At 40.2% G+C, this 27,792-nt stretch overlaps 4 protein-coding genes across 4 annotated transcripts; all 4 read right to left on the minus strand.

The window, feature by feature from the left end:
* Positions 1–107: 107 nt before the first annotated feature.
* LOC107191435 (acidic phospholipase A2 PA4-like) lies at positions 108–7,917 on the minus strand. Its single transcript, XM_015580489.1, has 4 exons — positions 7,770–7,917; positions 2,797–3,051; positions 2,067–2,392; positions 108–1,436 (listed from the first exon to the last, which is right to left on the minus strand). The coding sequence occupies exons 2-4, from the start codon at positions 3,049–3,051 to the stop codon at positions 1,337–1,339; spliced, it is 681 nt and encodes a 226-aa protein (XP_015435975.1). The 5' UTR covers positions 7,770–7,917; the 3' UTR covers positions 108–1,336.
* Positions 7,918–8,297: 380 nt separating this feature from the next.
* Positions 8,298–11,149, minus strand: LOC107191444 (apolipoprotein D-like). Its single transcript, XM_015580499.1, has 5 exons — positions 11,102–11,149; positions 9,897–10,016; positions 9,696–9,822; positions 9,318–9,413; positions 8,298–9,075 (listed from the first exon to the last, which is right to left on the minus strand). Exons 2-5 carry the CDS (start codon positions 10,014–10,016, stop codon positions 8,603–8,605), a joined length of 816 nt encoding a protein of 271 aa, XP_015435985.1. The 5' UTR covers positions 11,102–11,149; the 3' UTR covers positions 8,298–8,602.
* A 753-nt stretch (positions 11,150–11,902) lies between these two features.
* Positions 11,903–14,135, minus strand: LOC107191437 (cyclin-dependent kinase 1). Its single transcript, XM_015580492.1, has 4 exons — positions 13,943–14,135; positions 13,280–13,575; positions 12,820–13,139; positions 11,903–12,724 (listed from the first exon to the last, which is right to left on the minus strand). The coding sequence occupies exons 1-4, from the start codon at positions 13,977–13,979 to the stop codon at positions 12,481–12,483; spliced, it is 897 nt and encodes a 298-aa protein (XP_015435978.1). The 5' UTR covers positions 13,980–14,135; the 3' UTR covers positions 11,903–12,480.
* Positions 14,136–15,044: 909 nt separating this feature from the next.
* LOC107191447 (arginine/serine-rich coiled-coil protein 2) lies at positions 15,045–18,459 on the minus strand. The gene is made up of 5 exons (XM_015580503.1): positions 18,308–18,459; positions 17,714–17,794; positions 16,316–16,428; positions 15,476–16,142; positions 15,045–15,392 (listed from the first exon to the last, which is right to left on the minus strand). Exons 1-5 carry the CDS (start codon positions 18,368–18,370, stop codon positions 15,093–15,095), a joined length of 1,224 nt encoding a protein of 407 aa, XP_015435989.1. The 5' UTR covers positions 18,371–18,459; the 3' UTR covers positions 15,045–15,092.
* Positions 18,460–27,792: the final 9,333 nt, after the last annotated feature.

The following is a 27,792-nucleotide window of genomic DNA, read 5'->3' on the forward strand; positions in this document are numbered from 1 at the left end:
AGTACTATGAGCTAATCTATGTTGCATAGAACTTTACGACGACTTTAAACTGGTTTAATCTACACAACAACATCTTTGAACAGACCTGTTCAAATGACAAAGTTATGAAAGATAGAAAATCGTAAACCTTGATCAATTCATTGGTACTTTATAATTTTATTAAATTGATGCACAAGCGATACCGATATGTGTCATAATCGTATTATCCTTCGAATTGTAATCTTTCGCTGATGTTACTTTAATGAAAAATATATAAAACTTTGAATTTCTATTCCGAATACCTTTGACTTATTCGACAGTATTCATCAATTTAATAAAGAGCCTTAATCTATAGAAAACCGTTCCGAAGCTACGTGCCGTTATGCAATTACATGCATATTTCGCGGGACAGCGAAGGCGACGAGTGATATGCAAGAAACGCGAACCTTGTTGCAGTAATACAGTTACAATAGAACCCTCTTTCATTGCGCGATTGTTCCTCACAAATCCTCTTATCGTTAAGAAATCTTTGGTTCCTTCGCATGACTCAATCTCAGTAAACAAGTTTTGTGCCAGCAATGTCAGAGGGTCAATCGTTTATGCTATTACCTTTACAGTTGCATACAATTAAAGAGTAAAGTTGAGCAGTAATTGTGAAATCGTATTACGAACGGTACCAGTTCACTTCAATTTATGTACTTCGATAATATAATTATTTTCCTTCGATTTATAAAAAAAAAATCCTCGATTCACACTTGGCAATGCTTTTCCGTAGCAAGAAGCAGTTCTTATTTAAATTGGATACGAGTGGTCGAATGTGGATGATGGAAATTGATTTGCTTGTATTCTGTGTTTCCTTTGAGAATCGCGACACGAAAAGGGTGAACGAAGAAACTTGCACACGGTGGCCTCGATGTTTATGTTCGCTGCACCGGAATTGCAAGGACGCCAGGTGGACGTGCAACGAACGTGGCTGTTGTTACATTTACATAACAGTTTCTCGATTTCATATGGACCCCGTTTCACACATTAGTTACCACTGCTGCCCTCGAATTCGTATGTACGTGTTCTAGGGGCAGATTTTTTTCCAGTTACCAAGCTAATTATCCGAATCGAATCAGATAAATTGAATTGCACCGTTCGTCTTTCAATACCCATAATAAATCGAGAAAAGTCGAGAATTCGGGGTTCTCCTGCCAGATTTGATTTTGTTCGCAAGAAAAACACAGATGTTACGTGCAGATAAAATGGCCGATGGTTAACGCACGCAGGCAATTATCATGCTCATTTGGGACTCTGTTAACTGGGCAGCACCTCAAAGGCTGTCAGGTCCGTTTTTCTTGCGCTTTCGGAGTAGCTAGTTGATGTTCAGAGGCATCAGCGGTACATACTTATCGCTGGGACGGAAATGGTACTGCGAGCACAACCGGTTAGACACGGATTCCGCGTACCCGTTCCTATATAACAGATCGAAAAGATTGCGATTATTTACCAATTTTCAAGAATGTCATGTCTACGACACTGTTCGCGAAAGCAATAGCGAGTAAACAACCACCACCAGTATCCCAGTCACTATCACCGTTACCGTCACCGTAACCCTGTAAGAATGCTATTTGTAAAGGAAATTACGGTTTCAGGGAGTTTCGCCGCGAATACGTTGCTGTTTCCGCTTGAGTACTTCGCGCATCGCCTGCAGGAACGTCTTCAGGAAGAGAACCTTCTGTGTGTAATGGTCTCGCCGCGATTCCGCGATTTCGTACTTTGCCGTGTTCTCCCAGTAGACGGGGCAACTGAAGGGAGTCCGTTAGGAAATAGTTAAGAACTTAATCGGAAACTGTAAGTTTTCATGGGCTGTTATCGCTGGACTGTGGATTTTATGCATTTACAGTGTACCTGATTGTCGGAAGTAATCGGTATATCAAGAAACTCAATGAATTTTAGTATGATTTTCATTTGATCAGGGACATGATAGAACCTTCGACGCAGTACAGATATTTCTGTTCATTTCCAAATTGATATTTGCATAAAATGGCCACAGTTTTGTTATCACTGGTCGAAGCTTTTTGAGCGTCGGTGTGATACTCGACCCCAACGGGCGTCTCTCCTTGAAACAAGTCACTTGTATGACATTGAAGAAAAGAGCGCCGAGGGTGTTGGCCACCTCCGAGTTTAGGTTCTGAAGGCATCTACGGAACTTGGCATCACAGTCGCAGTGGGACCGTGTGAACGGCGAATTGTTGCAAATAGTATGTATGCATTGCTGCGACGCTAACGTGATCGGACAATGATCATGTTCCCTACAGCAGGAGTCCTCCGCTGCGTGTTGACCCAACTCGTCGTACGACTTAGCCAGGGTACCCGGCCCGCACCATTTTGTTCCCGGATAGATCAGTCCGCCGCCCGCAGGCTGATTCTGTCAACGTATAAATTCATTTCGTTCAATTTCGTGTCGAGTACAGTATTTACAAACGAACGGTTATTCAACGATAATCGTAAGGTAACACGGGTGTTTGACTTCAATCAGAAGCATAGCCGTTTACGTCACTGCTAGATCGACTTGTTAGGAAGTTCTCCGGTGTAATCTAGACATGCACACACACACACACACACATACAGAGGTTTGCCAATCAACGCCGAGATCAACCTTCTTGCGGTTCGTTTAGAGTTCAAGAGCAGTTCACTGATAGAGTACACGTGTCTTGTAAAAACATTATAAGATTGCGTGAAGAGACAATTATTATGTCTCCGAAACGTTCCGATTGTCTTTTATGGATATATTAACCGTTACAAGATCTAGGTTCAAATAAGAAACTTCACCTTTCCCTTGTCTCGAGACGCTTTACATGTTTCTTCCAGGTCCGCGACGAGATTGCTAGACATTTGCCGGACTTTCTTGGGGTCCGCGCCGAGGACCATCCTTTGTATAACGCCACGGTCGGTGTAGAGGGCACAGAACGGTGCGTCCGCGTTCAGTTCCACCATTCTGGACATGGACATGTCCGCTACCAAGACGCTACCCTCGGCCTCGTACCCCGAAAGCGTCACCACAAGCATCAAGAATATCGCCAGCATCTGAAAATTGAGATTCAAAGGCTGAGGATTCGCCGTGAACGATCGAAGGCTTCATTGAGATGTTGTTACTTAACGCGTTTAACACCGCGAAGGTCGTCAAAGACACCATTTACCAATCGTTGGAGGTATCCTTCCGATTTATTTATCTTTCTATTTCTCAAAATCAGGACAGTCAACAAACACGCGAATATTCTCTAAACGACCTGACTGAGTCAATGATTTTGCAAATATTACCCAACGACTATGTCACTCTAGACTATGCAAATATCGATATTACTGGTGTTTTACTGTGAATTACGCAAAATACGAGCTTAACTGAATTAGAAAAATGTTACATGTTGGGTGATCAATCGCTTTCCAACACCATTGAGTGACAGTGATACAAAACATCCAATCACTGGCAACACTTTGAAGAATTTCAGCTTCCTTCGGAAGCTTCTTCCATGACGAATCTCTTGTGATCTTTAGATGTCATTCGTTAAAAATGTATAGAATCCGCAGTCTGGTCATTCTACAGAGTCTATAATGGACTTCTCTTGTTCCAGTTTGAATAAAGCTCCTCGAAATAAAGGAATTCAATAGTTATGAAGTAAACGCAATACCGAAAATAAGAATGAAAAGTATCATGCTGTAGAACATTTATGCAACGTTCAAGTTCGACTTTTATCCGAAATTAACCGTATCTTTCAATTAAAAATGCTCCCCTAATGAAAGGTCAGGCTCGGGACTACGTAAATTGAGAGGACACGTCCCCCGCGAAGGTTCAAGGGCGCCGGTTGTTCCCATGGTCCAGAACTCTATGGAAGATCGTGTCACGACGACACGAACATAATGAAAACTGATTGCGTTACGTGACAGGACAGCGTGACGTTTTCTTTCTGAATCTGTCATTAATCGTTCCTCGTTGAACGCCAGTCCCGAACAGATTGCCCTGCAGGAATTCCGGTCGCTTTAACGAGCTAATCGGGGGGAGGGGGTAGATCAATTAAAGCTCGTGGAACCATTTGTTCTCTCCTATACATAGAGATGGGTAAACTCATTATTCCGATAAAACGTTTCCAATAACGAAGAAAACATACGGAACGGTCTGCCCAATTTTTCCTCGAAACTGAGTAAACATATACGTATGTATATAAGAAAACATTAGTTTCAAATCGCTAGGTAATGCGCGCAAAAAGATGACCCGGTGATTGAAACACGAGTGGGCGACTACGCGTTCTCGTCGACAAGAAAATTTGAACCTGCGTTTGAAAGTCGATACACGGAAGTAACATTAATAACAGGCCAAGTGACTTTATTTCACGCAGAATTGTTCATTTTACCGTTTACGTAGCGAAGCCGAGCATCAAGGTGTTCCGACGTAATCGCGAGTCTCTCAATTCATTACGTTTCCGTTGGAAGATTTGCAATTTGAATAACGTCTCTGTGTATGCACACGCTATTTTATCTTTTCTGTGCACAGTGTCCCGATCCTTCATGCGATTACGTATGTACAAAAAAGAGAAGAAAAGAAAAGAAAAACACGACAGAGAAGCGTGAACTGTTTGTACCGTCCTTCCGATTAAATATAGAGGTGACAACGACAGCCATTTTTAGTGCTCTTTTCTTACTTCTTGCTCCGTGTACGCGACATTACGCGATTACTTCAACGGAATAATGTGCATTTCAAGTAGCGAGCGTAAACAAACACTTACAGCTGTTTTTAAGAGAAGTTCTCACGCGCAAACATACACCTGTTTTCTCCCTCGCAAAACCCCGTCCAAGAACTTCGCACCTCTTCACCGCACACCAAACTCCATTCTCTCACCATACAGAATCTATCACGAATATCGAAAATCGCTGGACACCGTGGAAACAGGCAAACAAAGCTTCACAAAATACAAATCCCGCATGACCTTTGCGAATCGTTGGAAGAAACGATGATGCGAACAATTTCTTTTACAAAAACAAATGGAACATAATTCGATACCAAAGGTGATTTCACGGAAAAAAAAAACGAAAACTTTGCGATTGCGATCAAGAACCAGTTAGTTAACGATACGATGATCGGTGGAGGATGGTGTCCGAGATATCCGAAGCAATGACTCTGAGGCGCGCGGACAGACTGATGCCGCTTCACCTTTCCCGAGAACCGTTTCCAAAGATCCATCAAGGCCGGATCCGCGAAGGTCGCCAGGAGATAAGGAACAAAGACCGAAACGTTGAAGGCTTCGTAACCGGGTGTCCTTCTTCTGAATCGGAATCGCAAAACAGATTCGATCAGACGATATATATATATATATATATGTATGTATTGCGAGGAAAAGAAGGGATATCCGAGGAGGAGAAGAAGACAACGACCTTGCGAATCTCGAGTGTCTCGTGTCACGAGACACAGTATTAAATAATTCTCGTGTAATCTCCGGGAAAGGATGGACACTTGTAACGGCACGATGGGACAATTTCGCGGGGGCGCCTGTTTGTACCGAGATTTCAGTGTCGACGACTTTTTCAGCAATTACGTAACGCGGGATGCAGAAATGGAACCGTTCTGTTTTCGGCCGAGTTCAAGCCCCGGGACGGGTGTAAATTCTTGTGCGAGGATTTAACGAGCATTTCGCTGTTTTTCTTGATAATGATGGTAGTGGAATTTCCAGGGGATAGAAAACGAAGCGGTTATCGAAAGAAGTAAAATAGATCGATGGATCGTATCTACGAGATAGGAAAATAAAAATGAAAAGTATTCAAGAATCCTGAGCTTAAAGCTGAATGAAGTACTAAAGAAACAAAACAGTGTTCTGGAGGCTATTGATCCCTATAACACCGTTTTGTGCAACAGGTGACGCGTATGCATAAATAGAAACGAAATTCTTTCTTTGAAGCTACGAAACACATAAAAGTATCGATTTCTTTCAAATGAATTGCGTTACTTGTAGAGGTCGAACAATTGTTCCGGAGCAATTGGACTCGTGGCACGAAAGTATGTTCCAACGGTTACAGTCGATGGATCGATAGAAAATTAATTCAATTATTTCGATTAGACCGTCCCAGTTTGGGGGAGGGGCCGGTCCTGGAAACGTCACGCCGAGCACCCCACGTTACGCACCGGTGAAATTGAAGCAGATATCGAAAATCTAGGTCACCGGGATTCATCGACGAACTTGTCTCTTGAACCTGTGAACCACACCGTCCGAGCAACCCTATCTAATCGAGGCGAATCAACACCAGTGACTCTGACCCAACTCTGTCGTTCTGAGGGTCAGTCGGATACGTTCAATTCTTCGACTGAAATAATTTATTCCGTAAACCTTCGACCACTTTTCGAAATGATTGGGACTATTCTAATCAGCTAATTAAGATGACTCACAGATCGGTGATTAGTGACAGTCTAATTACCATGACTCGGGAATGTTTCTCGTTTACCCATATCACTGCCAAATTTATATTTAATGACCCTTTCTGCTCTTTCGACAAAGAGAGAGAGAGGGAGAGAGAGAGAGAGATGAGCGAGGGGAGTGTACACCGGCTGGAATAAATACAGTTGCACTAACAACGACACGAGAAAATGATACAATAACAATGTAAAATTATACAAAGTTACCGATATTTACTGTGGCTACCACAAACTTACGAGCTACACATATTAAAGGAAAAGCAATGGGCACACACACGCACGCACACGCAAGTAAAACCGATGATCACAAACAAAAGTACAAACACACCCATAAAATCGAAATGTCGGCCAAGAAAATACCCGAAACGAATCGTAACGAAGAGTCGCGCGAATATGGAATTAATAAAATAACAGATTATCTGACGTCAGAAAGAATCGCTCGAGGAATTGCCACTCGTTACGGTCAACGCCGCTCAAAATCGATGAATTACCCCGTGAAAAAACTCGTGCACGTGCGCCACCGGATACGTGATTCGAGGGTGCACGAAAGGACGCCGCCGCGTTCGCCGAGGATGTCCACCGAGGAAACGACGACCTTCGATCGGAAAGGATCCTTGAATTGAAATCGATCGAGAATCGGTCTGTAACAGACAGGTTGTTGTGTTAGCCCGCGAAATACCCTCGACTCGAGAGAATATAACGCAAGGCTCGACTGAATGAAGAGGCGAGGTAACATCGCCGCGTTGCCAGCTGGCACCAACCCCACCCCCCTATCTGCGCACCCCGGAAACCGCAACGCGACTTCGGCTGCTGCAGTGCGCAACAACCCTTCGCGAATAGGCGAGACCACCTGGTTTCGTTGTCCTGAGCAAAAGATACACCGGAACAGCTGAACATCTCTTCGGTGGACAGACCAGTCCGTATAATTGGAACAATCAGCGCGGGATGTCAGAGTACTCTAGAAACCTCTCTTCATCGAACTATCTTGGTACACTATTTCACACAACGGCCTAAAAATCGTATTTAAACATCATTAAAAATAGAAACGTTATTACGATCCGGTGGTGGTAAGAAAATAATGTATCAGTAGGATATTGTGTTCTACCGTGTAAACAGTTACCTACTGGTCTTCGGTATTCGTGAAGCTTCGTTTGCACATTCTCGGAGACCATTGTTCGTTAATTCTTCGCACGTACGCACGTTAAGGAAAATATGGATATGTTTTGAGTAATTCAGGCGGCGGAAGATACGCGCTCGGAATACAACAGATCGTTTCCGTATTGTGGGATATATAATTTAAACAAAGTACCGTGAACATAGAGACTGTAAATGTTGTAAAGCGTACCTCGGATATTTACTGCCTGGATGACGTTCCTAGTGGAAACAGTGACCGATACGTTACGCACGATCGTGTATGCCTCCGTGAACTTGTGTACGTCCTGGAAGGATGGTTGTCGTCCGATATCCTCCCGCAAGACTCGCTTTGTTTCTCCTCAACGGCTGCTATCGGACTGATCGTTGAAACGTATCGTCAGGACACTAATATTCAGGGGCATAGATATATGAACCCATGATCCAGATGCGTTACATTGGGGAGATTCTAAATCACGTGATACGCTGCATGTTTATAACTATAGAACATATATAACTATCAGTTGTAAATAGATTCGATTAATTCCAATGACGCGCTCGTTAGATATACCAAAGAGCTTCGTTCCACCTCTTTTTGTTTCAACCAACATAGAGATATAATACGTACGAGTTTATTAAAAAAATTAGATAGAAGGGCTCTATGAAGAAATAATGAGCAAGGAAAAATTATGGATCTAATTATGGGTCGTTATTTATTAGGTATAAAAGAAGAACAGTCTTCTAATACGCTAAAAAATTTTATTTCACCTTAACACTCATCGGTACCGTCATTTTCGGGTTCGTTCTCCTTGGTATACTCATCAAAGTAAAAATATCAGTTTATTCGTTACGTAGTCTTTCGTTCTCGTTTTACATGTACCTCTATTCTACCGAATAATATCGTCGGATATTAATTGTAAACGACAAGATTAGTAATAGCGTCTCGTAAAGTGTCGATGCTCATAAGGCCGTAACAATGGAGATTCCTTGAACATCATAAAACTCATGGAGATCAAAATGACTAAACGATACTCTTAAACCTATCGTTTAAGGAATCCATTCGACTTCGTTCGTTTCGTAACCCCCAGTAATGGCAGCTCTAGTGTTTTCCTCCGGTCTGCTGCTGGTGTTCTTCTGCTCGTTTCCGGTCAGTTTATGGTAAACCTTGCTTCCTGCGCTAGCCACATATTGAACCCCGTCGCCCAGTTTCTGGCCAGCTTTGCGGACCACGTTACCAATGTTCTCCGCTGAGAAGGTGTTAGGATCGATGTTGATATCCAAAGTATTGTTACCTTTAGGGCATCCGGTTTGAGATATGATGCTCAGGTCATAAGGACTGACTCCGAAATTGCTCAATTTCTGGCGCAATTTTTCCACATAGCTCATGTCTAAATCGCGGCGTCTGGAAAGGATAGTTGCGCTCTGACGATGAATGAATGCGACTTGCTGGCACGTGAAGATACCCGCGTAGTTATCGTAATCAGTGGCGAAAATCACATGCGACGCACTTCCGGCGACACCTTAAAGAAAATTGAGTTAATTCGTCTTTTATAAAAGATAGAACGGGTGAATTATTCGGATTGAAGTAAATTTCGGCTATAGCTGAATAATTCTAAATTATCCTGAAATAAAAGTTGCGTAAGAGTGACTTATAATTAGCACTATACGCCTCGTGTAAGAAACCATATTCTCATAGTTGAAAAGCTTAAATAATTTGTATCTTGTATTTCTAATTATAGAATGATGTAATTGTAACACTTACTCAGAGGAAAACGAACTTGCATTCGAGCTGCAATACTCGGTTCCGGAACGGACAATTCACCGGTATAATGATACTCATGCTTCAATGGCGTAAGACCTGCGCACAGAGACATCGCTTTATTACAGATAATTCATTCCACTTGCTAGATAGTTATCCTATTGACATGCTTTTATGAGACCCGATGGCACCCAATCCACATCTTTATTAATTCAAAGGCTTCCAGCAATATCTACGTTTATTCCGAACGATACCACGAAGGGAAATCTTAGACAATTCACGTCACTGTCAACGGTCATTCGATAAGACTTCTGGCATACGCAAGTTTCAAACTTCCAATTCGCAATTTTTCAGTTGCGTAGATATTCTTCTTCATCTCACCTAGTATCGGGTGGTCAGAATCCTGCGTAATCACGTATTCCCCCGGCTCTTCTCCACGTGTATAATTATAGGTGATGCATTTGCTGGCCGTAGTCGTTTTTTGGATGACATACCATACGCCCAAGAACTAAAATTTCAAAGAAAAAATTCAATATCAAACGTGTTTCAAATGGAACTATGAATTATTTATATTTAATTTACTCTATTCATTTGAAATCCTTGCATTGGCTCCACAAGGGGACATGCGCCCGTGTGATATGTATGTGCTCCGGCGTAGATAAAGAATCCCAACAGAAAGAGGAAAGAAGATAACGTCTTCATCTGAAAATAAAATATTTACATTGTAGTAACTTGGAACAAACACGCGGTTATAGTGCATTACATAAAGATGTCTTAATGTTTAATAAACAAATCTATATCGGTTACTAATGGAAAACCGTGTTCCAATTATTCATTGAGCGGGATTTCCAGATCCCAATTGCAACTGTTTACACTTACGTTTCAGGAAATTTCTTTGTAAACAAATTACCGGGATCTAAGCAATTTTCTTTATCTGTATTCATCATAGACTATTAATAGATAACAAAAGTATTTATATACTTCAGATCGCGATTCCTGTTTAATTAGTATATTATTCTATTACAAAATATATAAAATTTCTTCCAGACGTTACAATATGATCTATTGTCTCTGCGATAAGACACATACAAAAAACTTCCTTGAATTAGTATATGGTAACGTACATATCGTACTGCTCTTCTGAAAAAAAAAGAAAAAAAGAGAACGGTGTCGACTACGCATCAGATTATAATATCAACCTCGGTGACCTCACTCCCTCCATCGAGTGAAGGCTCCTCGTTTATCGAAAAAGACTCAACTTTCACATATTTACCGTAAATGATGCACGGATAATATACTTCGCGCATCTAATTTTAAATACGCATAACGGAAATTGCAGAATCACATAAACATAAGGCATTTCATATTTATGTAACTAAATAAATAATGGGTTCAGATCGCTCTGTCTTGTGTCATTATTTACAATAGGAATTTTCTATGGCAATTTTTACAACAACAAATAAAGGCAAAGAAAGATGGAAGTGATCATTTCCTCTCAAATACTACAGTTTTATACATTATGCTTCAAACAACTTCACAAGAAGCATATAAAAAATTTCTTTAGTCAATATTAACTTATAAATGAATTCTGAATATTTGTCTCTTTATTTGAAATATTTCAATTTATAAGAAGTGGTACTCTGGAGGGAATACCTTGCAATTTGTAGATATATTAAGTATTTGTTGGAGCCATTGAACTTTTAGAGGATACATATGTAAATTAAGTCAAATGAGGAAATAAATCTAAATACGTTATTGTGTGAAACTACTGAAATTAGTATACTCACGATGAAGTGATGTTGTCAGACTCTGCACTGGTACTGTAAACACTAGACTGAATGCAGGATTTATGAGACGTTCCCCACTCTAAATCCAAATGCGAGTCACGCACGCTTTGAATGAACTGGTACAGTGCCGATCAAACACGTTACTTTTCAAGAATCTGAAAAATTTGACTCATTCTTCTAGAATTCCCTTTTACATAAACCATTTTCTTGTACCATACATTACAATATAAAGTTAAAGGAGAACAATAAAAGATACAGTAGAAGCTTCCTCATCATAAGAATTACTCGGCTGTTGTGCACATACAAACAGAAATACTTCAACTTACTCTTCTACTTTTCTGTCCAACTAAAATGTCAAGTATTATTATCATACAATATATGTGACTCGAAATTTATACTGATTTTAATATACATTATTACCTGGTAGTCTTTAACTCATAGAAAATAAGATGAATACCTATGGCTCCATTAAATATAAACATCTGTTATTAATTTGTTTTCATCCATCAAGGAAAAAGTTAAAATGCGGGTGCCAAATAATTTTTCTACACCGCTGTTTGCGGTGAGTCATCTTTGTCCATAAGTGAATCCAGTTAGTTGGTCCGAGAACTGCTAATACCACCGACGATTTCATTCCCCTTACAATATTAACGTAACTTAATTTACATATTACCAGGAAAAAAAGACAGCATCATAGTGCAGAAAAATAATGGTAGAATAATGCATTGCCTCGTATGGCGCAAGTAATAGAATCCCAGTGCAAATGTCGAAGTTTATGAAATACCGACATCGAGAAACATCTTAGAATAAAATATCGTTGTTTATTTGCGAATAAAAGTACAAGAGACATATTTCAACAAACGTACGAAATTTTTCTGTGATATGTACACATGGCAGTAGTAGATTATTTTTAATTAAGTTACTAATACTACCAAATGTGCTGCCTTTTCTACAGATGCAGCATGTAGAATATACTACAAATAGTGAAAACGTAAGTTTCCCTATTTGCTGTGTACTATAATGGTACCTGAAGAGTTTTTTATGTAATAATAATGGATCACTGAAGTATCAAACTTTTATAGTACACTTCTTGCTCGAGCATACCGTGATAGCTTATAATGACACAGTTCTTTTATAATAATTTTAATTTAGAATTCTGTTGTAACATAATAGCATTGCGATACGAAATCACTGTTTCTTGATTGAATTTCCCCCATTTTGATAAGCAAAGTCATAAAAGAGAAACTTAAACATGTTCTTACACTCGAATAAATTAACTTTTTTAATTACCCTGAGATATATTCTCTACATAGTCACACAATTAAAATGTCATAATTCGAGCAACATAAATCTATTATTTTCCTCACAGTTCCTTAGTATTATGCCTGTGGCAGTTTGGATAAATCTAAATCATTAAAATAAGGATGATTTAAGGCAGCACGTGCGGATATTCTGTGCACTGGATCATAGACAAGCATCGCTTGCAAAAGATCGAGTCCATCGGCATTTAATACATTAACTTGAGATTCCAAATTATTTGTTATCCAATTTGGAAATGTGGCCTTATAGTCTGATAACCGTGTCACACCAGGCCATATTTCTTCAGTTGGTGTCCTTAATATCCTATGGGATTATTATTATTATTATTATTAATATATATTAATTATGACTTTATATTGCATCAAATTTGATGTTAGTACATGGCAAATATATCATACCGAAATATTCTGAATAACTGATCAATCTCACTATCTCCTTGGAATAGCGGCTTCTTTGTCGCCATTTCAGCAAATATACATCCTATGCTCCATACATCAATAGCACACGAGTATCTACTAGCACCAAGAAGTATCTCTGGTGCTCTGTACCATAAAGTGACTACTTCATGTGTATATACTCTAACTGGTATGCCAAATGCTCTCCCAAGACCAAAATCTGCTACTTTAATAACTCCTGACTTGTCGATTAATAAGTTTTGAGGCTTTAAATCACGATGTAGTATTCTACGTTTATGGCAAAACAATATGGCACGTGTGATCTAAAATTAAATACAATCAATGTACAGACAATCTAAAATAAGGTTTACGAAGCCTCAAGACTAATTAATACTGTGCTCCATAAAAACAATATGTGGTAATAATTTATTTTTATATGGCATGTACATTGATATATTCGAACCTGATACAAATAAGATTTCACCACTTTTGGTTCCATTAGTTTCCCACTACCCAAACTATCCATGTATTTCTTTAGATCCATAGTAAGGTATTCAAAAATAAGATACAATTTAGTTTCTTCCATAAGTACATCCATCAATCGGACAATATTGGGATGTGGTAATTCTTTGAGCAATGAGATCTCACGAATTGCTGTTGATGGCATTCCCTCATCATCACTTTCCAGGCGAATCTTCTTCATAGCCACAATTTCTCCCGTTTTCTTGTGCTTTCCCTTATACACAACTCCATACGTTCCTGAAAAATCCTTTGGTTGTACTGCCCCTTATATTATTTTATACCATAAAAGAACATTAATGCCAACAAGTTTGTGTGTGTAGTACCAATATATGGGTACTCATAAATCACTGACAAAACGAATAGGGCTTTTTAACAACTGCAACTTCTAAAATACTCATCTTTCAATAACTTCGGTTGAAACAACCTGGATTTAACAAAATTTCTGTGAGTCACTGGTGACCATGGTAAATTAACGATCGATCTACTTTGTATCGTACTTTGGTATAACAATTTCTGATTAAGAGAAAGTGAAATCTTAGAAAGTTGAGTAAGGGAAGCATCAAGTAGAAAAGCACGACCTGTAGAGAAAGCATCGTCAAATCACCTTCACCGATTTTCTCGATCTTCACGAAGTTCTCCATATCGAATGGTTTGCTCGCGAAATCCAAGCCTGGCCGATACTCTGTTTTAGTTTGGAACGCTCAAATATTCCCCGTAAATGGTAAAATGTCACATGTGTTTCACAAACTTTCCAGTGTGCCGTCACGTAACGATCAAATTCAAACGTCGGTACGCCATATTGATAAACACGTTTGAAAGTTCAGTGTTCGGATTGTTTCGTAACAGTTCGGCTATGTCTCGACCAATCAAAATCTTAGATGCTGTAACTACGAATACGAACAACGCAGGTGTTTCTTTCAATCCCGCCTTTTCTTGTACTACAAATAAAAATTCTTACAATATTTATTTTTCTTCGTAATATCATTTTAAGATATTTTTTACAATGATTTAAACGCGAAGAGATAAATGGTGACTCTGCCGCTAGTCCATTTGAAAGTACAATTGAACTGTCTTTCAATTACTTACATTAAAGCCTCTTTTTGTTCTGCGATTGGAACAAAAACCATTTCCGGTTTTTTTTTTCTAAATTATATTCAATCCATTTGAACTCAACAATTAATGAAACTGTTATTCCCTTTTTAGTAATCACGTGTGGTACATACTTTTGTAAGGGAAACATTAAAGGGGAAATGAAGGAAGAAATTACAAGAATCATTTGATGTTTATTTAAAAAAAAAAAGGAAAAAAGAATGTCATTTCCGTCGATGTATTTCATATGTATTTGTACATACACCGTTTGGATACAATGAAAATTATATTAATAATGCTGTAAAACATTTATCATGGCGTAAAAAGATTCATCATATCTCTCTCTCTCTCTCATTTCCATGACCAGAACTAATTAGGGATAAGTGTCATCAAGTTGAGAGCACCGAGTTCCCTTTAGAGTTTTAACAAATTTATTTTCATTGTTTACAATTTAATTACAATAACTCTCACAAGATCTTTCGGACTCTTATTTGATAAGCCTAGCAATTATCTCTATGTAGTCACTATTTATAACGACTTTCAAATCAAAACTCTGTTTTATCAATCGACCTGACAAGATTGCAAAACTAACGACAGAAGTTATGGTTATACCTGTGGTAGGCGTTGTTAATAATAACCAAATATACGAAAAGTTTCATTGTACTTTATCGTGGAAATTGATAGCCACCAGTGGCATAACCGAGCCCAACGCCACGTTGCGTGTGGGTGGTAGCACGTGCTACTTCATACTGTTGTTCCATATTGTTAAACATTTCCTCTTGTTTCTTTAATATATCTGGCTTAGCACCTGCCGTCGTAGCGGTTGGTAAATCATCCTTAATACCCATTAACCGTTTGAACTTCGCAGATACTTTTCCATCCTGGTCATGAGTGAATGTTGTACCGACCCACGTGTTTGCAGTTGAAGCTGTTGTGGACGATGTTTTTCCTTCATCCTGTTTAGACTAGAAACAAAAGAATCATGTCATGAATTTACAGCAATGTAATGTAAAAAAAACAGACCGATCTTAAAATCTAGAAACCTTACCTTATTCGCCCATAAGAGTTTTCTCTTCTGTATCTGTTCAGCGTACTTTCCTTGTGTCGCCGTTGCCAAAGGATTATAGTAATTTTGTTCGTTCTGAACACCAAGTGTCGGGGTATCCCCTTCTGGTGCTTTCAATTCAATTCCCAACTTTTCTAATTGAGCCAATTTGTTCCTGCTCTTTTCCTCTCTGTAACTCATCGTACGAAATGGTGGCGGTGCACGGTCTCTAGATCTTGACCTTGAACGTGTACGATCCTTCTCCTTGTGATAATTAGATCTATTATCATCACGATGTCTATCTTTCGACCTGTCGTCCCTAGAATGCCTGCGCTCGCGATCCCTGTCCCTGTCTCTGCGTCTATCTCTATCGTTTCTGTCCCGATTACGATCCCTTCTATCATCACGGTAGTGATGATCTTTATCATTCTTTTCTCTGTCATCGCTCTTCTCGTCACGACTGCACCCCAATGAACTCTTGTCTTTCTTCTTATCATCGTCTCGACTTCTCTTTGTATCTCTACTCTCTCTGTGACTACTCTCTCGTTGCCTTCTATCATCGTAGGAAGATCGCCGTCCTTTATCGCTCATATGTCTGTTACGATCAGACCGAGCTCCGCGTTTGTGGTCGTCTTTGGAACTTGCTGTATGATTTTCATGATCAGATCGCCTGTAAAACGATTACGTTCTGCAGGGTATACCACACAGATTCGTATTATTATTCTGTATGTATTACGTGGTAAATATGTTGCAAGTTTCTCTTATAAATGTAAATAGAAGCGACATTGAAAGCAGAACACTCATGTTCTGGAGGAAAATATACTCATGAACAAACCAGCTCACCTCTGGTCTGAGGGGGAAGGTAATGGTCGGGATGCATCTGTCCTTGACTGTGTTACTGGGCTATTTGCACGTTCGCTACTGGATTCTCTGGACGAATTGTTGTTATTGCTTTCCTAAAGAAATAAAAAAGATTCAAGTTACTATACACCTTCCACGCATTATAGTAAATGAAACATAAATCTTGATTTACATTACAAAAACTATATTATAAATTACATTTTAGTACCCTCAATTTAGCAACAATCAATGTTCCATACACCATAACTTTGTATCCTATGATTATAACAAGTAAATCGTGATAAACACCTTCACAATCTTAATTATAAAATTGCTATTCGTGTGAATATTGAGTCTGCAACATTAATGATAGCCATATTAGGATAACTAAATCCCAATGTTTGATGCACTTAAGACTAAGAATTTTTACAATAATATATTATTAATAATAATAAATAACTTATTTCTCACAGCCTTGGTTGTACTTGATACAAAAGTTTTTTTTTTCAATATAAAAATTTTTATTTACTACATATCTTTATGAATTGTCAGTTCAGTTAATGTTCAGTGAATGAACAAAATTTACAGGGTGCAACCACTGCATAGAAGAGAAATTATAGGAATATGAGGGCCCTTCATATTTATCTGCTTTAGCAGTTTAGTTATTACCCGAATGTGTTTGTACACGTGGTTTCTTTGATGGTTGATTTTTTGTTAGTGTTACCTTCTTCCAGCTTCCTCTACTCACCTCTGTTTGCTGAATAGGACTTGGGGTAGTCTTGAAAGACCCTCACACAGCATAGACCTTGCCGAGGTGCGTAGATATTGTATCATGTATTACCAACAGAGCTACGTGTTAATATTTTCTCACGAAATGGCACTATACCCATTTACTTATTATTTAAATTTTAAATATTTCAATGTCTACTCTCATTGTTTCTGCCACACAATAATTTAAGGTCATGTCTTAATTAAGTAAGGGCAATATTACATTGAAACGTGAATAATACAATAATTTATCTCAGATGCAAAATCTATTAGTATAACAAAATAATAAAGTTGTTTCCGAGTTTATTTTCTGACAAATCAATAGATATTTCACTGTCCATTACAAAGAAACTTCCTTTATTGTCTTTCATGTATGAGGATGTTCATGTATTTCATATATTCTTGTAACAGTGGAAGGATCCAAACAAAGTGCTGTGACAAAACTAGATTTCATTTATGTGGTTCTGACATGACCTCCAGAAACCAAGTACTAAATAGACCTTTTATATAACCGGTATATGATCCTACATGTATATACAGCCCCCATAAAGTCACCATGGTCCTAGTAATTGTTGTAATGTTTCATACTTAACACAATGAAAAAACATTTGCAAACATTCAATTTCACTGTACCTCACTCATGTCCATTTGTACTGGGTCATAATTGGCATCGCTGGCTCTTTCACTGGCATCACCATGTATTTCATACGACATCTTTGAAAAACAATATTCACAATGAGATGTTTAATAGTTCACATGCTAGAAACTTCTTATACACTATGGGTATATTCTTATTAACTAACGTTACTTTAGTACCAATTTTAAAGTCGATACTAGAGTTATACACACCTCTGTACGAATGTTTTGACTCGATACAAGTGAGTTAATCTCATAATTATGTTTTAAATATACCTTTTCAATTCGTTTACGATCAATCATGCAAGTACATTGGTTACATGTAATAGGTTCACGAATAGGTCTACATAAATATATAGTATGCAGGAGGCAGTTACAGAATTACATGATTAAATTTAGGATAACAAGAAGCGTATTTAAAACAAAACATTGATTCGTTCATTGTCAAAAAGCTTTTTCACGACTTGAAAATCTATACCAGGAGCCATAGTATCGAGTGTGTGTATACTCAACAATTTTTCAGGCGTCATGGATGCCAAGGCAAAGGTACCACGCACGGTTTTCACAAGCAATTTATAGGTATGTACTCACCTTGGGATCTTCCGAATTATTACTATTATCCCCATCACTGGCGTAATTCGCTAATGAATCCATAATGGCGTGAATACGGGGCACGAAATATCCGAAATTATTACGACTATCGTGGTGCGTCGATCCTAGGCTGCCTTGTGCAGAAACGCCGTTGGTCGAGTCTCGAGAGTGTTTGACGAGCAAGTTTGTATTATGCTTTCATAGCGCTTCCATCGAATGAGGTTAGCGAGACGGAAGTAGAAGGAGAAGGTGGGATACAGGAAATGCAGCACAACGGGCAAAATTAGGCGCGAACGTGAAAATTTCGTCGCAATTTCTTCCCTATCGACGAACGATTGATATAATAGAACTTCACGTGTCCTGCTGATCGTAATGGGTTGTATATAAACGAAACAATCAGTATCGATCGAACAACAAAATTGTATGTACATGTATGTAAGAATGTTTCCTCATCGGACAAACGAGAATACATATGTACATATTCTATTATTATTACATAATGCTAAAAATAACTTTCAGGGGAAATGTAATCCACTCTCCTTATGGAATACGAAAAGAATCAAATGGGAAAATTGACCGAAAAATCTAGGTTAGGTAGAAACAGGTAGAAATAACAGCAAAAGCCGGGTTGCGTCTAAACACCAAACTGCATTTTGACTTGTTGAACATGTCTGTTTAACGGTTTCAAATCCGTCTTGTACACCTGGTTCGAATGAATTCTAATAGCTCACTTAGGTATAAAACAATTATTGTAAATAATTGGGATCATTATTTTTTATTTATTGGTTCGATTCACATGTTCAGAGGATACCGAAGGTGCACGGAAGATGTTGCAAAGGTGGGTATAGATGTAGAGAGCACTCGCATTGACGTTTACGCGGGGAAAAGCACGAGCCGGCGTGCAGTGCAAGCCGCAGGGGAGTCGTGTGACTCGTGTCGTGGACAAACCGGGACGCAACAGTCGCTCGCCAGACTTCGTGCTGGAGCTTGGAGCTGTTGTCTGGAGGTATGATTTCATCCATTCGCACCACTTTGTGATTCTTTTTCCAAAATATCTGTCCGAACGACAACTGAAGAAAAAGTGCAGTGAATCTGGCCTCCTGGGGGTGAGTGATTTTATTCACATTTTCTTTGATCACGAACACCGTTCTATTCGGGCAGCAACCTTATCAATACCTGAATCAAAGTACACATCTCGGTGCATACGTCCCCGTTGTCGATTCTCTCATATAACACTCGGGATCTACGTGACCCCGTTTTCGTCTTAAATCGTAGTCAATTGTTTTTAACGGACGACATCCTTCATTGGCAAACTCTCCACGCCGTGAATGGACCATAGTGCACCGCGTTACGCTTTTTTTCACGTTCTTATTCTATTAATTAATCCCGCAACAGTCTGATTTAATTAACGGATACAGTTTGACGTTTGTGATTTGTCCGTGTCTCGTTCATACGCGTGTCGGGTTGTTCGATTTTAATTGTCTACAACCTACGATTATCCCGCCTTTTGTTGCGATACAACGCTGTGAATAATCCGTGAAATTGAACATTTTTCTTAATCCATAATCTATTGGAATAATTGGTTGGTCTTTCCTTCCTCACGGAGAAATCTTATGAACGAGTTTGATTAGGTTACAAGTCCGTTCATTTTTAATTCATTTATAACGTCGTGCACGGTATTTACTTACCGTCTCTTCGCCTTTAGCATTTTCGATCACGTAAGTGAAATAGCATTTGCAAGTGTGTCGATTGATTTGCCATCGTTCATATTTTCTGTGATAACCACGCTTCATAGCAAACGTCGCAACAATTTTTTTCATGTAAATTCAGTCGTATCTACACGCATAAACATGAACTATTTCGCTGATTGTCCGGCGTTTTTATCGGGAAAATATCGAACTAATGTTTCACAGAAATGCGAATGCCTCTGTGCGTCTAATGATGCTAATGGAAATGGGACAGCATCGTACATAATATATGTCATAACGTCCATGAAAATGATCACGCGAATAGATCATTTTTCACATTCATTCAGTGAGAACGCGTAAGTACGCATTTTCAGTGACGATCATTTGCTTGCCACGTTCTTAGATCGGTCAACGAATGTAAACAGTTTCTTTTCCGATTGTCAGCGAGGAATACATGTCCATACAATCTAACAGAATTCGTAGAAACCGGTTCCATTCTTTTTATAAAGATGATATGGCGGTCGATATTTGTTCGTTCTAATTGAATCGATGCGTAACATCGATCTAAGAGTGATACACGAAATCGGGACTTTGAACGTTAGTGTTTTTTTTTATGGACTTTCCCATCTTCCATATTTAATGATTCGGCGCACACCTAAAACCGTTACTTTATTTAAAAACATAATATGACGCGAAACCTTTCACGAGGTGCTACGAAAACTCAATGAAATTGTATAATTCAGCTGAAACGAAAGTGGGATACGTACAGTGGATAACAAAGTAATTGCGTACTTAGATGTCTCGTAGTAAGTAGTTAACAGTTGACGGTAGAACTTTTTTTGTCATAATCTGAGAACTTATCAAATTGTTTTAAACAAGTGAATGACCAGGTTGGTCCTATGAACATATACTTTTGGGAAACACAAGAGGAAAGATTTTCTTTGTAACAAAGCGTTATTGGAATCGACGAAGCTGAAAGTTACAACGAAAATGAAGTACCGATGCTGGACACGCTCTATGATCAGGAATCGTGTTTAACCCCTGTGATTTCGTAACGATCGGAACCCACGTATCACACACACACACACACACACACGCGGTTCAAAGGTATAAAGACTGCTTTGGGTACATGTGAAGGGCCATTAAGGCTCGCGACGTATAGCTAGCTAGAACCGGAGACGATAGAAAACTCAACGAACGGCGTGATTAATTTCGAAAATGCAGTTACGAACGAAATTATTCGTTGCTGCGAATACCGTCAGACTTTGCGGCGCTCACGTTCGATGGTTATTAATTAAATTTAGTTCAGGCTGTTGAACATTTTGTTAATACTGTTGCCATTAATTACAGACCGGCAGACGACTTCGTTTTTAACTCGAGTTGCGACGACGGATCGTTAAATTTCTGAAGACGCTATTGTCGCTAGCAAATGACAAGACTTTCCGTGAAATAGGTTCCGTTCTCCAAAGACTAATAAGTATCAACGAATCGCTAATATACATGTACATAGGTATGTATACTTATCGAATCCGCGGCGATGCAATTTCCCGGTCGGGTCGGCTTAGAACCGTTCTTGGCTTGGTATCGACTACCGTTAACCGTCGAAGACAACCGGCGAGCATGGCGTGCGGCAAAATTCATTGTACTCGCGGTGAACGTGATTTTACTTTTACCGTGTCGGGGGTTGGGGGGGGGGGCTGTAATCTGCGATCGAAAAGATTCTCTGGGAGTCGATTCGCCCGGATGACGATGCTCCATGGGACTCCTTTTCCTCGTTTCTTTTCCACCGTTCGTCGTCCTCTTCGGTGCACGTGTCCTGTTCTCGTATACGCTCGCGAGCAACAAGGAAGAGACTACGGCGCACCGTCGTGGTTCCGTTATCTGCCGCGCGGTAAATATACGTCGAGCGTCCGGCTCGTCGGAGAAAATAAACAATATTGGTATGCACCGATCCGTACATTATTAATATACTCGTGAACTACATAGTGCACTGCTCCGTGCTGTTGCTCTTCATTCTGCATATATAATCACCACTGTGCGTGGCCGTGGACTGGCTGCGTCCTGTTCCAGGATAAAACTTTAAAATGAATTACCGAAGTTACTTGATTCTAATCTGGGATCGAGAGTTAGCCAAGGCACAGAGTTCATTCCAACGTTAAGAAATTTTTGTAGGTCGATGTCTCTTTATTTGTAAAAGATCATAATAAGAGAACTATAGATATGTACTGGAATTGGAATCAAGTAGTTTCGTAACGAATCCCGAAGTTGGGTTAACGGCGGAAGTACCGGAGGCACCGTTTTCGGATCTAGCTGTACAGCATCCAGCAGTGATTCTCGATGGAAAAGGAAGCTGCTACATATTACCTTCGCCGTCTGGAAAGTCGAGTGAAAGAAACGGCAACTAAATATCATAGATAACAATGCAAATCATCGAAACGACCGTCTGACAATCGGAAAACGAGCCACACGCACGACAGCTGCGAGGAAAACTAGGGGCACCAAACGTGTAATCACCGTATAGGGTAGAGGAGAAACAGCGCAATCACCCCGTACCTGCATAATATGCTTTCGAAAGCTAGCTCGTAGCTTCTTGCATCGTAGAAGGGGTGCAACACGCCGAAGGGGAGAGAAAATCGTGGCGAAACAGTCCGGGGTTGGTGATGGGGTTGAATTAGGCGTCAAGCCGTGCGACCGCTTGAATGAGTAATTCGAATCGATCGTGAAATCTGTCTCGTCTACGGTTCTTCTTTTACGTAGTCCCGCGCGAATTCAAAAGAAAACCCCCATCAACCAGACCCGTACCCCATCGCCTGGTGTCGAGTGGTGTTGCGAAGGTGAGCCAGACGATTTGTGAGACACAAACGTTGTTTGCGATGGTTGGATCTAATCTGCATTGAGAAATTTCAGGTTTCATATCGGTAACTGTTGTGTGAAATAGTTGGGTGGGCGTGGATTTTGTTTAGAACGTTAAATAGAAGGGGTTGAATTAGGTTGATCGTCATTCGATATCGTAGTCGTAGTCGAATAGGAGGATGTTGACTGGACATAATTTCAGTTGAAAACTTGTCAATTGCAATAATTAAAATCTCTTTCACCAACTGTGCTACACTTTATCACTACTTTCTCCAATTTCAGACTTTCTCGCAATTCTTACAAGTTGTGTTTTATTTCCGGTAGGCAACCAAAGGGAAGATTGAGACGTGTGTATACCGTCCGAGTGAAGCCGAGTATCCTCGTTTCCTGCGTGTCGCTCAGCAATGCAATTAAGAAACGTGAAATCATTAGAAATTTCCGGTTGAGCTTCTCTCCGTTTTATCTTGAGAACCTCTGTCGTGCCCGATGCTTTTCCAGCTCGTTAAACGAGAAGCAATCATTCCAACAAACAGAATTTTTCGGAAATTAAAAGAGGACAATTTTGGCAAGAATTTATGTAATCGCTGGTAATTCGTCACTACGAAAGAATCTAAAGTCGTAAACAGACACGGAGGTGAAACGTATGTATGTATAGTAGGTCTTCCTCTTGCACGATTTCATTAACCCAATTCTCGAGGCTGTAGTTGTCGTGTTAGAGTAATGCGTAGGCGGAAGGACACGCATATGATGTTTCTCACACGAGTCTGTTGCGTGCAGGTGACATCCGTTCATGTTTAAACCCTCGTTTTCTAACATTACATTAATTGCCACCTAGTAATGTTACCCGAATTGATAACATTTAAAAAAATGTTTAATATCCCTTATCGTTATCGATCAGAGAAGAAAAGACGTGGACGATTTTAATCACCCTACTCGATTGAAATATAAATCGTTCTGGGAGGGATACTGAATTACTTATTCTTCATATTTCAGTACGGCGACCGAAAAGTGTTCGATAATTTGAAGTCAATCGCTAAATCGAATTAGGTCATCGTCCTGCAATCGTAACGCGGCCCTGAAGGAACGATTGCATTTAATTGCAGTGGTATCAAACGTAAGGATAGATTTCAAGGTGTCCGGAGCGAACGTTGACGTAATCGACAACCTGTTCTCGATGACGTAAGGAACTAGTTGTGTTCGGAGGACATCCAGATACCGCAACCAGAAAAAGAATGTTTGTCTATGTATCCATTTCTAAAAAAATGTCCGATCGTTTTGTCATTGTCGCTTCTCCCGTTTTAGCCAATTACACGCTTCGGAATTCGATGGTCCGTTCGAAGAGACTTTAGGGTACGGGTACAAGCGATTCCAACGATTTATAAAAACGCAAGAGACATCCGGCTAAAAATAGAGCCGAAGTAAAGGCTTGAAACTATGATGTTTCAATCGCTCCTATATTTATTGGGCGCGCGTCGTAATCACAATCATGACTTCCGTTCGCCGTAATGCGGACCAGCTAACCATTAAATGAATCTCACCGGCTTAAAAGGCAATGTTCGCACGTAACTATTTATAGGTTGTGTACGTTTACGATGGAAAAGAAAGCTGGCGCGAATTACAGTGTGAACAATCTGCACACGTGACAAGCATCCGTGGCCTGCAAGAAGCTCTGCCGACAGTTTATTTTTTTAATTAGCTTCGTCGGATAGTCACAGTAGGTACATAGTACATATACGCTGGGATTTCTGGGACGAACAGTGTCTTCTTTTGGTCTCGGGGACCGTCTTTAGATTCCCCTTATTTCAGAAACCTTTACACGTTTATACGTATGGTATCTGACGAGATTTTCTCTATTTTTATGCGAATAACGTCGGTTTATGGTCATAAGAAGGTTAATCGACAACCGACTTTCAAAACGTTCATTTATTGATCCCGAGTACGTCCAATGAAGTCTTTATATTTAACAATCATAGAGACAGAAATTGTATAGACTTCGCATCTCCCTGAAACGGGCGTCCCAAGTTTCGAAAGAGGTAGTTAGCTTTCGGAGGACTTGGCGTCCGAAAGTAACCCGTCCCTTCCGAAAGTTGGGACGCCGGCCCAGCCTGACGCGTAGTCTATATTTCTATGTCTATGGTAACAATATGTAAACGGAAAATATAACTAATATGTACGTCACAGCAAACACAAACGCGTGGAAGCTTGCACAATTTTATTGCAGGGCGAATAGCTGTGACATGTGTAACTGTGTTCAGACGGGCGGCGATCGCATCGAGACACGAAACACGACCGTCGTCGTTACAAGGGCAATTTTTTCCCTTTATCTAGTCTAGCATCGGAATTCGACAGGCAACAGCGTAGAAATTTCACGATGCGCCTGAAAACACGATAGGCGGTTCGCGTAGCGAGCGAAAACATTCGAGGCTTCCGTGACCTGTCGTTAACCCAGTTAGGGTTGCCATTCCAGTGTACGCACCTGTCGGCTACAGACCCCACGTTTATCCCATATTCGAAGGCTGATCCCATAATGATCGAAAAGCGGTTGCGGACTCGTGGAATCCACGATGGAGCGAAATGGAGCGGCGAACACGCGGAGAAACTAGTCAGCAGCCTAACAGGGCTATCGTTTCATCGTTGAATGATATCAGCTAGGCGAATACGTAACACCCGTGTTCCTCGAAGGCTGACGTTTCTATCAAAATGGTAATAATATATAATTGAAACTCGGAGGAGTACCTGCTTCGCACGGTTTGCTCGGTGAAAATACGAGGAACATCGTATTAAAGAGGAAAAGAACGTCTACCTGAAACATTCAAATCGTTCGAAAGTTACTCGACGCCCGAGTAGAATCGAACGGGTTGCCTTTCTGTTCGACCCCGAGCAGAAAGAAATACACGACGTTACTACAGCCGTGTGTGTAGCAATGGGAAAAGGGGGTGAAAAATAGCATTTCGCTTCGGGCAGCGGCAATAATCGAGCTGTCGCGCATGAAAATGCGATTCCGGGCTGAGATAAAACGGACCGATGCGAGGCAATATTTCATTCGTGTCGCTTCTGCGAATTGTCTAATGACCATTCCGATATCGGCGTTAATGATTCGTTTCTCGTCGAGCATTAACCTTTAACATTTTGTTCGAGAAAGGTAATAAAACTGACGAAGAAATGCAATTCGGAGCGAGCAATGGGAAAGAAGAAATGCCCGAGCGGCACAGAGAGCGAAGGGGTTGAAAGCGGTGATTGGGCGGCCGCCGATGCGGTTGGAACCGAGAATCGTTAAAGCTGCACTAACGGCCGCCGTCGTTAATTCGCGTTTCCTTCTTGAATGCATTAAGACCGCCGCGAAGACGGTTGCTGACCAGTTGAAACATCCGCGAGTGTGGTGGACGATTGAGTGAAACCGGCGGACGTTTAATTATTATGAGCCGTCTGCGCCGCGTAGGAGGAGGAAGAGGAGCGGAACAAGCGTGTGCTAGGTGACAGAACACGATGCCGTCATCTTTTCGTTCTCTCGTGACAATTACGTCGCCGCATAATCAGTTCAGACGAATCACGGGGAGGGGATGAATCTCCATACGGCTACGAGACGTCTTGCTGACCTGGAACGGTTGTTGTGGCTGCATCTGGAATGGTTTCCCGTGAAGTCGAACTTAACCCCTTAAACATTAAACTATCCTGTGACTTATGTAAAAATTACGACCATGAGGAAACACGTGATATTTTTGAGAAATATCATTTCTATTTAGTATAAGTATTTATGATGATCAGACTTGAAAATAATGAAAACTACAGACAGTAACAACTGTTCGGTACAACCTGGACACATGTTCACAACATAGTTTAGTGATCTAGGGTTAAAGAAAAATTGACAAACGGACAAACTAAGATATATGTACATGCATGTACTTGCGTATTCTCATTTCTCTTGAAGATACAGCTTTTCACCACGAGTTTTATACGTACATATGTATGTGTAAGTACGTACCCTCACAAGGAAACTCGGCTTTCGATAGGGGAAAAACTGGCGTAAGGAAAGGGCCTTGAAGGGCCTGTTACCTCTTGGTTTCGGAAGTTACTGAAATTTATGTCAAATTAACATTCAGTTTAACATTTATTTCAGAACTTGTTTTAAATTTACCGAGTGGTATGCGGCCCTTCAACTACGCTACTTTTTTAAGTAATGTACAGGGATTAGATTGCAACGGTGAAGCGTACTTTTGTCATTTGAATCCGAGGAGAATTGAATAAGCTGTAAACGCGAGCCGACGGTAGCCGCGTCTCTGCGTTGTCTGGAACATTTGATATTGCATCCTCACCCCTCGAAATAGACTCAACGCTTGAACCCCGAAGGGTTGAGGGCGTATTAAGTGTGTACGAAACGCTCGAGGCACTTGCGCCTACAGATACGTTTCTCCAATCTTCCTTGCGGAATTAAAGCGACGCAGGTACGCGGACTCGAGGAGATTCGTTCATGGGAACACACCTGTCCCTCCGAATGAAAGATCCGGAGAACCTGTTTCTTGTGAAACAAACTTTAAGGTCTGCTACCCACTTATCGGTCGAAACTTGTAAATACTTAAGGAGATTAATTTCATTCATTATTCATACCAGAAGCACCGCTTATATCACGTCGTTCCATAAGTAGTGCAGCATTAAAATATAATTCCAAGTTTAAAGAGCAATTTTTCGTTTACCTACGCAAGATACGTTAGGTATACAGTTACTGTCTTACAAATGTATCGATGAAAATTCAGAGACAAAAGTGTGTACTGAAGTAATATCTATCACGAACGAAATACAATGCCTGAACTTCTTATTACTAGAGGTACCTTGACTAGAGATAACTTAACTCAATACATATATATGTATATATACAACTCAAGTACTCCGTATTACTCTCGACTGGGAGATGATAGATCGATTCGGTGATATTTTGGCACATCTCTT

This window comes from Dufourea novaeangliae, unplaced genomic scaffold (assembly GCF_001272555.1).
Source record: "Dufourea novaeangliae isolate 0120121106 unplaced genomic scaffold, ASM127255v1 scaffold267, whole genome shotgun sequence".
NCBI lineage: Eukaryota > Metazoa > Arthropoda > Insecta > Hymenoptera > Halictidae > Dufourea > Dufourea novaeangliae.